General features: G+C 43.0%; 1 protein-coding gene across 1 annotated transcript in view; it reads right to left on the reverse strand.

Moving 5' to 3' along the window:
- Positions 1–488: 488 nt before the first annotated feature.
- The window catches only part of SEPSECS (Sep (O-phosphoserine) tRNA:Sec (selenocysteine) tRNA synthase), a 42,236-nt gene continuing 26,990 nt past the window's right edge, over positions 489–15,734 (reverse strand). The window contains exons 9-11 of the mRNA XM_038752239.1: positions 6,686–6,779; positions 6,037–6,127; positions 489–5,112 (exon numbers count right to left, since the gene is read on the reverse strand). Of these exons, the coding sequence (XP_038608167.1) occupies positions 4,809–5,112; positions 6,037–6,127; positions 6,686–6,779 (489 nt within the window). The 3' untranslated portion in view covers positions 489–4,808. The remainder of the gene's footprint in view (positions 5,113–6,036; positions 6,128–6,685; positions 6,780–15,734) is intronic.

Here is a 15,734-nt window from a genome sequence, read left to right on the forward strand (position 1 = left end):
ATAGTCATGCCTTGACTTGCACATGCACATCTAATCCTTCCAAAACTGCATCGTGTTCTAAGCAGACGTATGTTGTCAGAAGACTGACACCTCGTTCCCCCAAACACATAGGGAAAACACACATTAAAGGAAAACATATATGTTCACTCGGAAGTGATGATCCTGGCTCTTTTGGGGATTTCTGAGCAAGGTGATAGACTAGATAACTGGATATGACTCAAATTCCTAGCACAAAACTGCTTTTTCTAATGGCAGGAGAGCAAAGTTTTTGATAATCGTTGAAAGTCCTTTTTGATTGTACTTTGTGGATTTACAAGATTTGTAGATTTCAAGTCTTTAGGCTGCAAGCTAGACTGTAAGCTCATTTTGGGCAGGGAACGTGTCTGCTAATTCTGTTGTATTCTCCCAAGCACTTGGTATGGTGCTCTGCACATAGTAAGCGCTCAATAAGTACCACTGATTGAGTAAAATAATTGACCTCACCAGTATGCAGATTAAAGTTCCTTATTTATTATAAACAATTGCATTTTTACTATCCATTTAAACAACATTCAAAGAAAATCTGGGGGGTGTCAAATTTTATTTTGGTAAAATAAGTAGTGTGTAAGCAGCTCTCAAGCCAGGCTCTGGCATATTTTCGGATTTTAGTGGACAAAACACACACACACACACACATACACATACACATATAATATCTCTTTCCACATTTCAGTTAACATTAAACCTGACACAAACTGCTAAAAATAAGAGGTACAAACATCCCCCAAATTCTCACCTGAGATTAAACAAACATTATTTATATATGTTAAGTGAAGAATTACAAAAATATACTCATTTGTCTGAGATCTCTTGGTCATTTTACAAATGCACTACAAGAAACCAAACAGAGCAGGAAAGGAAAGTTAAGGCACAAAAGAACGAGCTGATCAGTTTTAGGTGAGTGTATCACACAGAATTGTATATTCTTTCCAAACCAAGTGCAATGTGGCAGATTAGAGGCCAGGGTAATTTAAAAATTAAAAAAAAGTGTGTGAAAATAAGAGTGTTGAAATTTAAGAAAAAAATCTTAACACTACATTAACCTCAGTGCTCCTGAAGACCTGAATTTTAAAATATCTCATTTAGAGAAAAATGAGACATTACCAAAGTCTTAAGGGGATAGGAGGATAGAAGGAGGGTGAAGAAAAATATCTGTGTTGCAAATTCCACAGCCACCTTAAAATCCAGCTGGCTTTTTAAGGGTTAAATGTTTTGGAGATATGTGTTTGAACGGGAAGCCACAACTCACTCCCTATCTTGTGTGCTGATAAAACAAGTATTTCTTGAGTTTCCCAGCCATTCAGAAGTGAGATGGCACCATGCTTGTGCACAGTAAATAAAACGGACCACAGAAAATTGTCAAAGTTTCAAGGCCAGTCAAGAGGTTCGTGAACATTATAATTCACCACACTTGCCACCGATCGATATTCACTTTCAGATTACAGGGACTATCTGAATGGCCCTGGGGTGGATATTAATTCCCATTTAATGTCTTCTCTAAATTGCTAAAGCAAGAGTTAAGTCAAGTGAAATAAGTTGCAGTATAGGAAACTGGACTTCCATAACAGTACTGTATTCTGGCCCATAAATGCTAGTGAGTTTACTGTCCAAAGGGCACAATAATTTGCTCTCTAGTGCCACAGAAAACTTCTTCCTTTCACCTCCTTCAGTAACCTACGGTGCAGCTATAATGCCTGACGTGAGCTGCCCGCCGCATCCCTGAATGGTATTTAGATCTGAAACAAGTCATGGTTTGCTCACAACCTCAGGGGTGGGGAGAACATCATCCGTCCTCCTCCCGGCAAAACCCGAGAAGGAAGACCTTACTAGAATGCAAGCTCCTTGAAGGCAGATATCACATCTTTGACCTTGACTCTCCTCTCACAAGCCGTTAGTACGGTGTACTACACTCAGTAGGGTCCTCCCGACTGACTGATCTTCCATAGGTTTCTAACGAAAAGGACATCCACCGTCAACCTCAAGAACATTTGATCTAAATTCAATTTTCTTTCCAAGGCCATTCGATCACACCCTTTTTACCATCTTTACCCAGGAAGTTACCTACGCAATGACACAAGCCATGATGCCAAAGGCCTTCCTGTTTGGGATTGGGAGAAATATCCTCTACCGCCCCTTCATCCCCAATGCTGACTCACAAAAGTCCCAACTGGACAAACCAATTTTTCATTTCTAATTTTACACAGAAAATAGAGCTGCATGTTCACCATCTAATGGATGGGGTGTGTCTGGGCACACAAAGGTCACACAAATCCACTCATATTGCTCTGGCCTTGAGGCCAAATTTTAAGATGGCCAACATTTTAGCCAGAAATCCAACTCCTCTGACATTTGTGTTTAAAAATCAAACCCAAATGAATAATATGAAGAGCAGCTCAAACCCCACGCACCACGGGCATAACGTTGCATCGTATCTATCATTCACATGTGGGTTCACGTAATCCATCTTCAATTAGAAGTATTATCTGTTCAGCAGCAGAAGACCAAGAACTGCTGATACAACGCAGATGACAGCATTTGTTAAGTCTCTGGGCTCCGGACTTTTTTGAAGTAAATGATGATCCCACAATACGGATCGCTTTTCCTATAAAACCATTTTGGCTTACGTGTATATTACGTTGTGATGTCAGCATGTACATTTGCGACGTTACTTAATTTCCTATTTTAAACTCGAGAGATGTTGCCGCATCTGGTAGACTCTGTTTGTGCACCATTCCTTGCAACCGTTTCGGTAATACAGAGTATAAAACAAACATGGGACTGACTATAGCATTTTTTGTTCCTGAATCAAGAGCTCATTTGTTTGTTTGGAATGAGATTTACTGCTTTTTAAAAATGCCATAATCTTATTGGAGCCTGCTTTAAGTACACCGAATCATTCAAATGTGTGATTAAAATGTATAACTTGGTAATTATGCACAATTCCTAATAAACTATTCATTAACAACCAAGCTTCTGATGATTGTAGGAGCTTTGTAAAACCTTGGGTTTTCACAATTTCTGAATTGATACAAAGTTCATGAGCATTCAGTCAGGAATTTCAGATTTCTATTTTTATTTTGCAATATTTTCCCAATGTGGCTGTTGGAGGAGTCCCAAAACCCCGGAGGAAAAGAGAGTCTTGATCCTGGCTAGTTGAAAAGAAGCTGTGGACTGTGTCACTTCGGCAAAAGGAGTGATTGAGCGGATTGCAATTAGTGGGAATTGTCTCAAAAGAGGAGTAGGGACGGCTGCTTCGTGAACTTAGTTTCGATGATTTGGGATCTGCGGTTTCTCGGGGAAGGCTGACAATCGTAGTCACTTGACATATCTCTGGCGCTGCTGAGGATGGATGCTCCATGATGGCACTGGGTTCTGGGGCCGCCGGCAAATTTCTACCAGGATAGGGAGTCGGTGGTCTCCAAGCAAAAGCACTCCGTGACTGTTCTGGCAGGCCGCTGCCACCGCCGACTGACCCGGGTTTGGCACGCCCAGAAGGCACAGGAAGCCCCTGGCTATCAGCTGGCCATCGCTGCCCTGTGAGGGCTGGCTGCTGGGGTTCGGCGGGATATAAGAGCGAAGAGGAGGTTCCATCGGTACAAATCACGTTGGCACACTCTTTGGCTCCAAACAGATCCCAATACTCGCCCCGTTCAAGGTTTCAAACAGTAATGGTAGTTGCACAAAATCTTAAACTAACTCCAGAAACAACTCCCTTTCCCTGACCTCGTACCTATTTCTATCTTAAACGCAAGGGAACTTCCCCTCCGAACCCACCGCCGTCTATGCTTCCCTCGGCAGCTCTTTTGTGGGAGTTTTCAGGGAATTTCACTCTGCTGACCCGCAATCTTCCTGACAAATGCCAATTTCCCACACCTGTTCCCTTCAGATTGCCCAGCATGGACACCCCTTTTTGGAGTTTTCTCCTAACTTCCTCTAGCCCCCTCCTCCTATCCAAATTCTTCCCTGCAATTGGTTGCGTTCCCATGGATGTCAGCAGGCGATTAACTAATTAATGGGCGGGCACTTTGAGAATAAAATTGCTATAGAAAACCGTATTATTATTTATTAGCAGGTAAGTATTTGACATCTCATGCAAAAGAGTTTCTCCCTGGGAAAGATCCTGAGGAATGTTCAGGAAGGGGCTAGCATACTAGATTGCCCCAGTGCCATTCCAGGTTAAAGCTTCCTTAGGCGGGCAACTGAACCATGATAAATTAATCCCAGCACTCCCACACCCCACCCTCTCAAAAAAAAAAAAAATCCCTCTTGGGGAAAGTCTCATTACTTTGGAAACAAAACAATTCATTCCCATTTTTCTCATGTGGACGTTCTGTCCACTTTTCAGTAAATGCAGGTAATCTGCTAGTGACTGTGCACCGTCCCAATTTAGAACTTTCCCCAGCACATGCATGGTGGGTGAGTGATGGAGGGTGGTCAGGGAGAAAGCAGCTGAAATTTCCAAGAGAACCATAGGCAATTTTATAGTCATTAGAAGGACTATTACAATCAGTGTGCATAGCTGAATACTTTTCAAATAATTAGAAAAATATTGAGAATTTCCACTCTGTTTTGAGGATCATAAGCATTAGGGAAAATTACCAAATAATTCAGAAACCAAAGTGTAAATCATCATTTGCTGATCCAAATCCATCCCTTGAACATAATTCAAGGCAATTCTTAATTCAAAATTCTTCATTTTGTTTCCACTTTAAATGAGACAATATATTACTCTCTGCTCTTTTTTGCCACAGAAAGAAATACTGTACATATTAAGATGACGCATCCTGGTGTCTGCCACGGTCTACGTTACCCACTTTTAGGACCACCTCTTCCAGATTCTCATCTGTAGCTTCATTAACTTTAACTTCAGGGTCATTGTTCTCTTCACTTTTTTCCTTGCTAAAGGCCTTGAAACACTTGTCAAGTCTTTTGAGGAACAAGTCGACATCCCGCTTTGACATTCCGATTGCTGATGCAACATTGAGGTAAGCACAAGGATAGTTACTTGAATGCGACATGAAACCTTTGAAAGTGTAGCCGTTTACTGTTTGCACAGACCCGAGTGGGACAACCCTGAAAGAAATAATTATATTCAGAAAACCAATCCTAATGCAATATACTTGGGCCTACTGACCGAACGCTACTTGTAAGTTTCAGATTTCTGTGCTTAAATACCAGAAACATTGGCCTTTATGAAGTTGAATGACATGCTACAAATCATGACCTACGTAAAAGTTTTCTAATGAACATCCTCATATACACTCGAAGAAGTAGCATGGCTTAGTGGAAGAGTACAGGGCCAGGAATCAGGAAAACCGAGTCCTCATCCTGGCTCCGCCACTTGCCTGCTGTGTCATTTCTTTGTGCCTCAGTTTCCTCATCTTAAAAATGGGGATCTCTGCTCCCCCCCTCCCCCTTGGACTGTGAGCCCCACGTGGGACAGGGACTGAGTCCGTCCTCATAACTTTATTTCTACCCAATGCCTAATGCAGCGCTTGGCAGATGGTAAGCACTTAACATATACAACTATCATCATTATTATCATATACCAAAAGAGACTACAGACTCCTTCTCTGGATTTTTTTTTTAAACCTGGAGATGTTCATTTCTCTTTGAGATGTCTTTAGTGTACATTTCTGCTGAACACAGAAGAAATGAACTTCAATCATCTTTCAAAGCCCCCTTTGGCTCTTTCGTCTTGTGACTTCAGAATGAACTTTCTGCAGTTTTAGGAAAGATCTGAGTGTTGCTTTTTTCAGGGATATATTTGGTTTGTAAAATAAAATCTGCAGGGAAAAAAATGCCTTTAAACAGAAACTGTAACTTCTGTAACAGAAGCTTCTAGACTGTAAGCCCGGTGTGGGCAGGGATTGTCTCTCTATTGCTGAATTGTACTTTCCAAGCGCTTAGTACAGTGTTCTGCACACAGTTAGTGCTCAATAAATACGATTGAATGAATGGATGAAACCCCAAAGCATTCAGGGGAGCTATACTCACCTGGCTCCTGAAACCTGCCTGGTAAAAAGCATAGAGCCAAGCTGGGTGACCGCCGTGTCACTGTGAGATCCCAATGTCTGTAGGGACATAGCTGAAAACATAAACAAAGTCACTGAAGCTCTGGGTCTCCCAGGCGAGAACGTCTGAAGAACAGAATCCATTTCTGTTGGTGACTTGAACCATGGCTTTAGTGGCATTTCAGTGCTGTCCACTGCCCAAATGCCCTGGGGTCTTTCCATCATGGTTTACTTAGTCACATATTGGGAGAGGATAATTTAAGGCTGAAATACTCGAGTATGAACCATTTTTTGAGGGCAGGAATCGGGTCTATCCACTGTGATGTACTCTCCCAAGTGCTTAGTACAGTGGTCTGCAAAAAGTAAGTGCTCAATAAATACCACGGATTGGTCGATTTTTCATTTCTGGGCAATGACAGCTCAAATGGGGGATAAATAAAAAGCTACATATTCCACCCATAAGGTAGGAAATGAGCCCACTGTGCTGCAAAGGCGTGGCACTTGGTCACATACGAGACGTGAGTTAGTATTCTTGAGGGACAGTATGACCACTATCCCTCAGCAAACACAACCAGGCTTAAATAACGAATAATATTTAGTAGAGTTATCTTTCGAAGACAATGAAAAATTACCTAAAGATATAGGATTATGAGGGGTATTCAACAGCCTCTCATGGTAGACTTCTGAAAGCTTCTTCAGTTCTCTTGACAGATATGAAAACATTTCCTGTAAAGGAAAAAGCGACTTTCAAGCAAAAGAACCAGAATAATCGATTTCCAAGAATACGTAACGGAAAACGCCACAATTTATATCACGATACAAGACATGAGCCTAACACTCCACCGGGTGACCTGTGATCCTAGCACTTACTGTGGAGAATGGAGTTGGCTACTCCAAATTCCACGTGACCAGAAAGAAGGGATCCCCCCAGTGAAGTTTGAGAGTGACCAACACAATGGATATATTTATGGAGATGCATTCCATAATAGATGACCAGAGGAGAAAGTGAGGGACATGAGGTGGTACATCTGAAAATATTATGTTAAATGCCTAGAAGAGTGATCATCACACAATATGTGAATGCCCCTCAACCGAACTCTCGCCTGGAACTCCCTCCTCCCTCATATCTGACAGACCACCACTCTCCCCATCTTCATAAAGTAATGCAATAAGAGAAGAAAACCTATTAAAAAGATCGTTGCTCATAAATTACATGAGCAAAACAAAATGCAAGGGAAACAGAGACAAAGGAAAATGTAAAAACTGGTGTTTTTCTCAGCTTAGATGTATAACCACACTATTTTCCTATGGGCAAATTGTCAGATTGTTCCAAAAAATCATGTTTTGTCCTATTTTTAAAGTCAAAAAGTGAAGGTCCCTCTTAAAAATCACTATTTAGGGAACTCTGAGCTGCACAGTGAAGCCACTTCCAAAAACCTCCCATACTTGGAAAAACTCAGACTGCTAAAATCCGGGCCTCTTAGGGCCACTCAAAACCAGGGCTCTTCGAGGGTTGGAAATCTGGGCTCTGGTATTAGCCCTAGACAGCATTGTTCAGTCTCAAAATATGCAGTTGCCATTGGGCTACAGAGAACTGATCTCCCAGCATCTTATGGGTCCAACTGAGTGTGGGTGGCAATCCCATCCCGGAAGTGAGTCCCAGGCCATTCTAATCCAGTGGTGTTCCTGCCACTGCGCCAAAACAACCACCCAACTCAGTTGGTTTGATTTCATCTGACTAGAGCTGGGGCCCTGGCAGATCTGCCGGCCTTCCGAAGTGTGCACCAGCTCTGTCCTCTCCTGTCAGGCCCTGTCTGCCCTTTGCCATTCCATCCCATCTCCATCCCTACTGTCCTTCAAGAGCAGGTGGCCTAAACCTCTGTGAAGCCTTCGTGCCCCCCACCCAACCTCCACCCTGTACCATTACCATTACCCAGTACCATTAAAAAAACCCCAACAAAACACCACAACTCACATGCACAGCGCCCACCCCAAGAGTGGGCCCATGAACTTAAAGGGATGCAAAGAGACACAGTCGCTAGGCTCACACACTAAGGCAAAAAGGTTTGAGTATGTAAAGTTATTTTGGGGAGTCATCCTGGTTCCAGAGAAGTATAGTTTATAAAAGACACCTATCTTCAATAATTTCCTATTACACAGAGAGTGCATTCTCACAAAACTGTGATTAGGAAAACATATGCTCTCGAACTCAACCATTCAGCTACCACACAGGAGTGCGATCACTTCTTCCAGCCAGCTCAAGTTTTCGGTAAAATGTTTCCCAGTTCCCTAATCATGTAGTCGAAATGCAGAGTGAAAACCTCCGATATGGTAGAACTGGGTATCTATGATCATGACTAGCATTAAATATAAAAGAGGAAATAACACATGTGAAAATCTGGACTTTATCAAAAAGTTGAGATGTATAGGTTGGCCCAGGCACTGACAACTCCTGGCAGCAAGCCAGTGGCTGCTATTTCTCCTTGGCTTCGCTTGCTCCCCAGTCTGTGGGCCCATAAGGCAATCTGCGATCACCCCCACTTTCCCCGGCCAGCCAGGATTATGTTTGAGCAGGAGAAAACCTGGGCAGACCCCAAAACCCAGAGCCATGTCGATGGAGAGGCCACAGACAGCAGCAGAAATACCAGGGAACCTTGGGAAGATACATGGAGTGGCAGCCTGAGCTACTGCCACCTCCATTTTCATTCTGGTTTCCCCAGAAACTGCACAGAACTCTTCTCTCCCACAGAATAACAAACTCCGTGGTACTCAAACGGGACAATAACGGCCCTGGTGGATAACCTAGCTGGCTGGATGGGAATATCGAGGACTGGGATGATAAAAGAGCACGCCTATTTGCTATCACTATGATGGAAGCTGGTCGGATGTGCTGATAAATCTTCCGAAGATGCCCTCTGAGAATAACTGTGACAAGTTAAAGAGAATGTCTGGCATGCAGTAAGCGCTTAAGACATACCATTTTTTTTAAAAAAAAGGTTCATCTACAACTTCACACAGATTGCTCAGGAATAGAATACGTCCATCCTGCTCTCCTCCGTCAGAGGCCTACAGTGGCTTCCCTTTGACAACAGGACCGAGATCTTAGCTTCTCACGAGATTGTAAAGCTCCTTGAGGGCAAGGATCATGATCACCAACTGGATTTTAATTTTATTCTCCCAAGTGTTCAATACGGTGCTCTGCGCATAGCAAATTCTCGATAAATTCCAATGATCAGTTCATCTTCACCCTCTACTTAAAGCCCTCACCCCAAACTACTTTAGACTACTTCACTTTGTTTGCTTCCTATTTCCCCTCAAGTGACCTTCATTTCTCTTAGGCAGATTTGCTCAATTTTTCTTTCAAAACCTTCCTTCCTTCACACTTTCAACTACCCCTCGTATTGATCAGCAGAAATAAACACCTACCCAGGCAGAGTGTCCAGAATGCTTTCTACAGACATCACCCCTTTAATCCCCCCCCTTCCCCCAAAAGTACAAAACCATCCCTTCCCTTGCCTTTCAGTGTATGAAAATGGCAACTGCAAAGCTGCTTCGGTGTTCTTTTTCCCCACAGAGGGAATAGAAACTAAAATATCACTCTATTTACTTTTTTGTCACGATCTTCCCCAATGTGGTCATAGCAGCACAGTTCCAGGAACACGATTTGTCGTTAATTTGTGCTCACTTGGCTGACTGCTTCTGGAGGAGAAGAAATGACTCCAAAGACTTACAGTAACAATCCCTATAGGATTCTTTTGAACTTACCAATGCTTAAATAGCAAATTAGAAAGTTGAGAATTCCACACCACTCGATTTTCTAAAACTTTAGTGGATCAACTTCTGACTATTTCTCTAACTCACTTGCTAATATTGCTTTGATGAAATCACTGCAATGATCCTTGAATTTGGGTAATTCCATCTGAAATGTAGCTAATAGTAACTGTAAACCTTTAGACCATAGAGATGATGTTGAAATAACTGAAATCCAGCATATTGTTACGGCTGATGGGTACGTGAGCAGCAGGAAAAAAGGAGAACATTCGTCAGTTTAAGAGTACATCGGGTAAGTGGAGCCAGTCTCAATTATTTAAGGGATACTTACGGAGCGCTACAATATAAGGCTTCAACTACCCTCCCAGTAACATATTGTTTTTTAAATAACCTTTCAAATGCAATGCATCACAAATCTATTCCCTGTACAAATGGTTGGCTAAGCAGTTTTCTACCCAAATAGATTAAAGGTATTTCAGGACTGGCAATATTTTTTGTTCTGCTCAAATCTATAACTGACATGTACTATAAAATATTTCTGTAATGGGGGAATTTAGAAGCCCCCCAAGCAAATGTATAGAGTGAACTCTTACTTAAAAGAAATGAAATACCATTGATTTTCTTTATGCCCTATGTCCTACATTTAACTTGATTTTAAAAGACTCTTATCCCACTAGAGATAAATTGAACTGAATCCTTCAATGCTAAATGTCAGCTAAATTTCTGAAACAAACAAACATAATACAGTTTAGGATGCTAGGTGAAGAAAATGTGAAATTACACGACGGTATTTTATTCCTGCAGGCCTTCTACAAATTGATTTGTAGTCACAATTAAATGAAATGTACGGAATTCAGCTAATTTGAACCAAAGCAGGTTCCTTCCAAAATTTAACACAATTTCTTATGTATTTCAGGTTAATCCGAGACTGAAAATGGGACTTTACATTGGCCCACAAAATAGACCACTGAGGTAGCATATCGCAGTGTAACAACAAAGCCTGTAAAGTCTCCAAGACATTAAAGGTGACCTTGATTTGGTCACTAAATCTATTTATGGAGGTAGACAGAGAGCTGTGTCACTGCCTTTCTTGTTTCATGATCGGATAAGGGTAACAGCTCTTTCCACCTTAGGAACCCAGAAAGGCTGTGCTGTGGTTTGCAACTGCAACTTCTGTGGCTAGGGCACGTTTGCGGTTCTGCTCCTGTGCCGTGCAAGATGTCTGGGGCCTTTTTTAAAACAGGACCATCCTAGTCCTGACAGCTGAATGCTAACCAGTCAGCCCACACTGTTACTGGACCCTGCAGCTAAGCCTCAACGTCTCAAGTTGTGTTTTGGCAAGTCTTTGTTGGTGCGGCTACTTATCTAGTGGAGGGAGCACACTCTGGGAATCAGGAACCCTGGGTTCTAGCCCTGGCTCTGCAGACAGAGGAATGTCTGCTGGGGCCGGGCGTACCATCAGGCGGCAAGGTTTCTGACCGGAGAAACACCAAGGGCATTCTGCGAGGTGGATAGGGCCACTGGAAGTCCTGAAAAAGAGTAGCAAAGTTCACAACGGCTAGCAAGGCAATCGCCTGCTAGGATCCAGAGCTAGGGCGCAGCACTGGCACTCTACTTAGGGCACTTGGGCTGTAAACGGGTCCTGCATGGGGCGAAAGATGGTCCCTAGAAGAGATTCCTTCCCACAGCTTCTTGGTCCTTAAAACTCAGAACTGAGGTTGGTCTGCCCTTCTTGATTCTCCCCCTTTTAGACTGTGAGCCCACTGTTGGGTAGGGACTGTCTCTATATGTTCCCAATTTGTACTTCCCAAGCACTTAGTACAGTGCTCTGCACACAGTAAGCGCTCAATAAATACGATTGATGATGATGATGATGATGGGAGAAGCCACGCTATTCACTTCCCTCTAGACTACAAGCTCCTTGTGAGTATGGTGTCTACCAACTGCTGTATTGTGCTCTCCCAACCACTTAGTACAGTGCTCTGCACACTATAAGGGCTCAATAAATACCACTGATTGTTTGATCCACCTGCTCTGCTGGCTGTCACTTCAACTGAAGTCACCACAGAGCAGGTTCTCATCTATGTTGCATTATTGCCACTTTTACCTCTTCCTCCTCTCTGTACATTATTTTAATGCCAGCCTCCTCTGCTAGATCGTCAGTCTTTGACGACAGGGATCATGTCTACTATGCCTACTATCATCATCATCATCATCGTATTTATTGAGCGCTTACTGTGTGCAGAGCACTGTACTAAGCGCTTGGGAAGTACAAGTTGGCAACATCTAGAGACAGTCCCTACCCAACAGTGGGCTCACAGTCTAAAAGGGGGAGACAGAGAACAAAACCAAACATACTAACAAAATAAAATAAATAGAATAGATATGTACAAGTAACCCCACCGTCCTCTCCCAAGTACTTAGTAGAGTGCGCTGCACAAAGTAGGCACTGAGTAAATACTACTGATTAGCTGACTGATAACCAGTTCAGGAGAACTGTGTTGCAGCAAAAAATGAAGAAGAATCTGCCTGAACTCTTCCACGAAAGCTTTTTCACATAGAGAAGCTGGACTCTCCCTCCCGTCTCAATACCTTGACACCTACCCAGAAAGTCCTTTGTAGCTTAACCTTCCTTTCCAAAAGGCTCTCAGTCAACTTCACAGTCGCCACTCCCCTCAATGAAGTGGATGCGTCTCTCTCAATCACGAGGGGGCTCAAGGTGAGAGGGTTCAAGCCCAAGCGCATCCAGAGCTCCAGTCCAGGGAGCCCTTTCACCCCTCCAAAAAGAAGAAGAAGTGAGGAAGAGAGAGCTTCAAGCTGAGTTCTTGTCTGGCTTTACTGAAAAAAGATAAAGTCTTTTCGGTAGAGACCTAGCTGGGTTTGATAACCTCTAAAAATAGCACTGGTGCGAATAAGGACAAAGAATTAAAAAAAAAAAAAGAAGCCTGTTTTCATTTTAAGTCTCCCTTTTCAGTAGGCAATAGGACCAATAACATAAAAAGGAATTCTCAGTGTTGGTATATAAATAGCTCTAGCTGAGAGCATAATAGCTCTGCATCAGCTACTCCAAAGCTGAACCAATAAAGCACCACTATTAAATTTGCACAGTTCAAGAGCAAGTACATTTAAACAAAAGAGGCCCTTATTTCTGCAACAAATCCAATAAAAAAAAACAATACTTATGCTACAAATATACAATGACGGTTTATGGAGAATATCCAGATTTTGAATGAAAAGGCTTGCTTATTGAATGAAGTTATTAAAGGCTCATGTTTTATTCAGTGGCAAAAAGCAGAGGCCCCCCCCCTCCCCAAAAAAAGTTATTCATTACTTATAAGAATTATTCCTATTAGTTACGGCTATTTACTACGAGATTGCCAGATTATTTCGGACTAGTGTAACTCCTGACAGTCTGTAAAGGGGAAATGGGGGTGTCCCATCAAGAGCAAGCACATTTAAACAAAAGAGGCCCTTATTTCTGCAACAAATCCAATAAAAAGCAATACTTATGCTACAAATATACAATGATGGTTTATGGAGAATATCCAGATTTTGAATGAAAAGGCTTGCTGATTGAAGTTATTAAAAGCGCATATTTTATTCAGTGGCAAAAAGCAGAGCCCCCCCCCCCCCGCAAAAAAAGTTATTCATTACTTATAAGAATTACTCCTATTAGTTACAGCTATTTACTACAAGACTGCCAGATTATTTCTGACTAGTGCAACTCCTGACAGTCTGTAAAGGGGAAACAGGGGTGTGCCGTCAATGTGCCTCTCCACTGATCTGTCCCTGATGCTTCCTTTTTGCACAGCACAAACTGCAGCTGCGTTTCCATCACCCAGCAAGAGAGATGGGTCTGCTTAGGCCCCGGGCCAGCCCAGCTCCACCCACCTCACTCATTTCTTTAAAAATAAGAGACTCAATCAATCAGTGGTATTTATTGAGCACTTACTGTGTGCAGAGCACTGTACTAAGCGCTTGGCAGAGTATGAACAACAATATACCGGACACATTCCCAGCCCACAACGAGTTTACGGTCTAGAGGGAGGCACGTTTCGATTAGCTTCGATGCAGGGACTAAACTGGGAATGCAGTTAGATGCAATTCAAAGGGGCCACTGAGTGGAGCAAGCGGATGTGCAACTTGTACTTCCCAAGCGCTTAGTACGGTGCTCTGCACAGAGTAAGCGCTCAATAAATATGACTGAATGAATGTGCGAGAGTATGGAGCTGGGAGTTTCCCATCGTATTCTGCTGACTTCAGCTACAAAACCAGGTTGGAGGCCCAGTGGCCCCTTCCCTGGTCCGCTTATTTTCAAATACAATCGGGCTTTGAATGGTCGTATTCCGTAGATCGCTCTCATTGGAAAAGAAAGTGTATGTAGGGATGTAAAAACGTTTTCATTTGGCGGCACATGACGAGCAAAGCCACTGGCCCAGGGTCAACCAAAGGCTGGAATCAATCAATCAATGGTATCTGTTGAGTGCTTACTGTGTGCAGAGCACTGTACTGGGGAGAGTACAATACAACAGGGATCTTATGCATTATATAGGCTTATAAATTAGGGATATGTACATAAGTGCTGTTGGGGCTGAGTACTGAGTACTTAAAGGGTACAAATCCAAGTGCAAAGGCGACACATTAACTGATTGATTGACTGGGAAGGAGTAGGGGAAATTAGGGTTTAGTCAGGGAAGGCTTCATGGAGGTGCACCTTCTTACCTCACCTCCTTTCTCTCCTTCTCCAACCCAGCCTGCACACTCCGCTCCTCTGGTGCTAACCTTCTCACTGTGCCTCGTTCTCACCTGTCTCACCATCGACCCCTGGTCCATGTCCTACCTCTGGCTTGAGAATCCGTCAATCACACTTCCCCCTTCAAAGCCCTCCTGAAGGCTCACCTTCTCCAAGAGGCCTTCCCAGACTAAACCTCCCTTTAACTCAGCTTCCCTTCCCCTCTGCATTGCCCCGACTTGCTCCCTTTGCTCAACTCCCCCCGACCCATAGCACTTGTTTATGCATGTACATATCTATAATTCTATTTATTTAAATTGATGCCTGTTTACTTGTTTTGATGTGTATATATCTATAATTCTACTTATTTAAATTGATGCCTGTTTACTTGTTGTGATGGCTGTTTCTCCCCCATCTAGACTATAAGCCCGGTGTGGGCAGGGATTATCTCTTTATTGCTGAATTGTACTTTCCAAGCGCTTAGTACAGTGCTCAATAAATACGATGGAATGAATGAATGAATGAAGGAGCGTGGCTCAGTGGAAACAGCATGGGCTTTGAATTCAGAGATCATGGGTTCAAATTCCGGCTCTGCCAATAGTCAGCTGTGTGACTTTGGGCAAGTCACGTCACTTCTCTGTGCCTCAGTTACCTTATCTGTAAAATGGGGATTGACTGAGAGCCCCCCATGGGACAGCCTGACCACCTTGTAACCTCCCCAGTGCTTAGAACAGTGCTTTGCATGTAGTATGTGCTTAATAAATGCCATCATTATTATTATTATTATTATTATTATATGAAGGGGGAGGAAATTCCAGGCCTGAGGCAGGATGTGGGCAAGGGGTCAATGGCGAGATGGACAAAATTGAGATAAAACAAGTAGGTTTGCATTAGAAGCGTGAAGTGAGCATGCTGGGCTGCAGAACGAAATCGGCGACGTAAGATAGGAGGGGGTAAGGTGATCAACTAAAGTCACTGGTAAGGAGTTCCTGTTAGATGTGGAGGTGGAAGGGCAACCACAGGAAGTCTTGAGGAATGGGCATACGTAGGTTGAACTTTTTTTTAGAAAATGATCGGGGCAGCAGAGCGACATATGGACTGGAGTGGGGAGTGACAAAAGGTAGGAAGGTGAACAAGGAGACTGACAATAGTCAAGGATGGGATAGGATAAGTCTTGG

This window comes from Tachyglossus aculeatus, chromosome 10, assembly GCF_015852505.1.
Source record: "Tachyglossus aculeatus isolate mTacAcu1 chromosome 10, mTacAcu1.pri, whole genome shotgun sequence".
NCBI classification, from domain to species: Eukaryota; Metazoa; Chordata; class Mammalia; order Monotremata; family Tachyglossidae; genus Tachyglossus; species Tachyglossus aculeatus.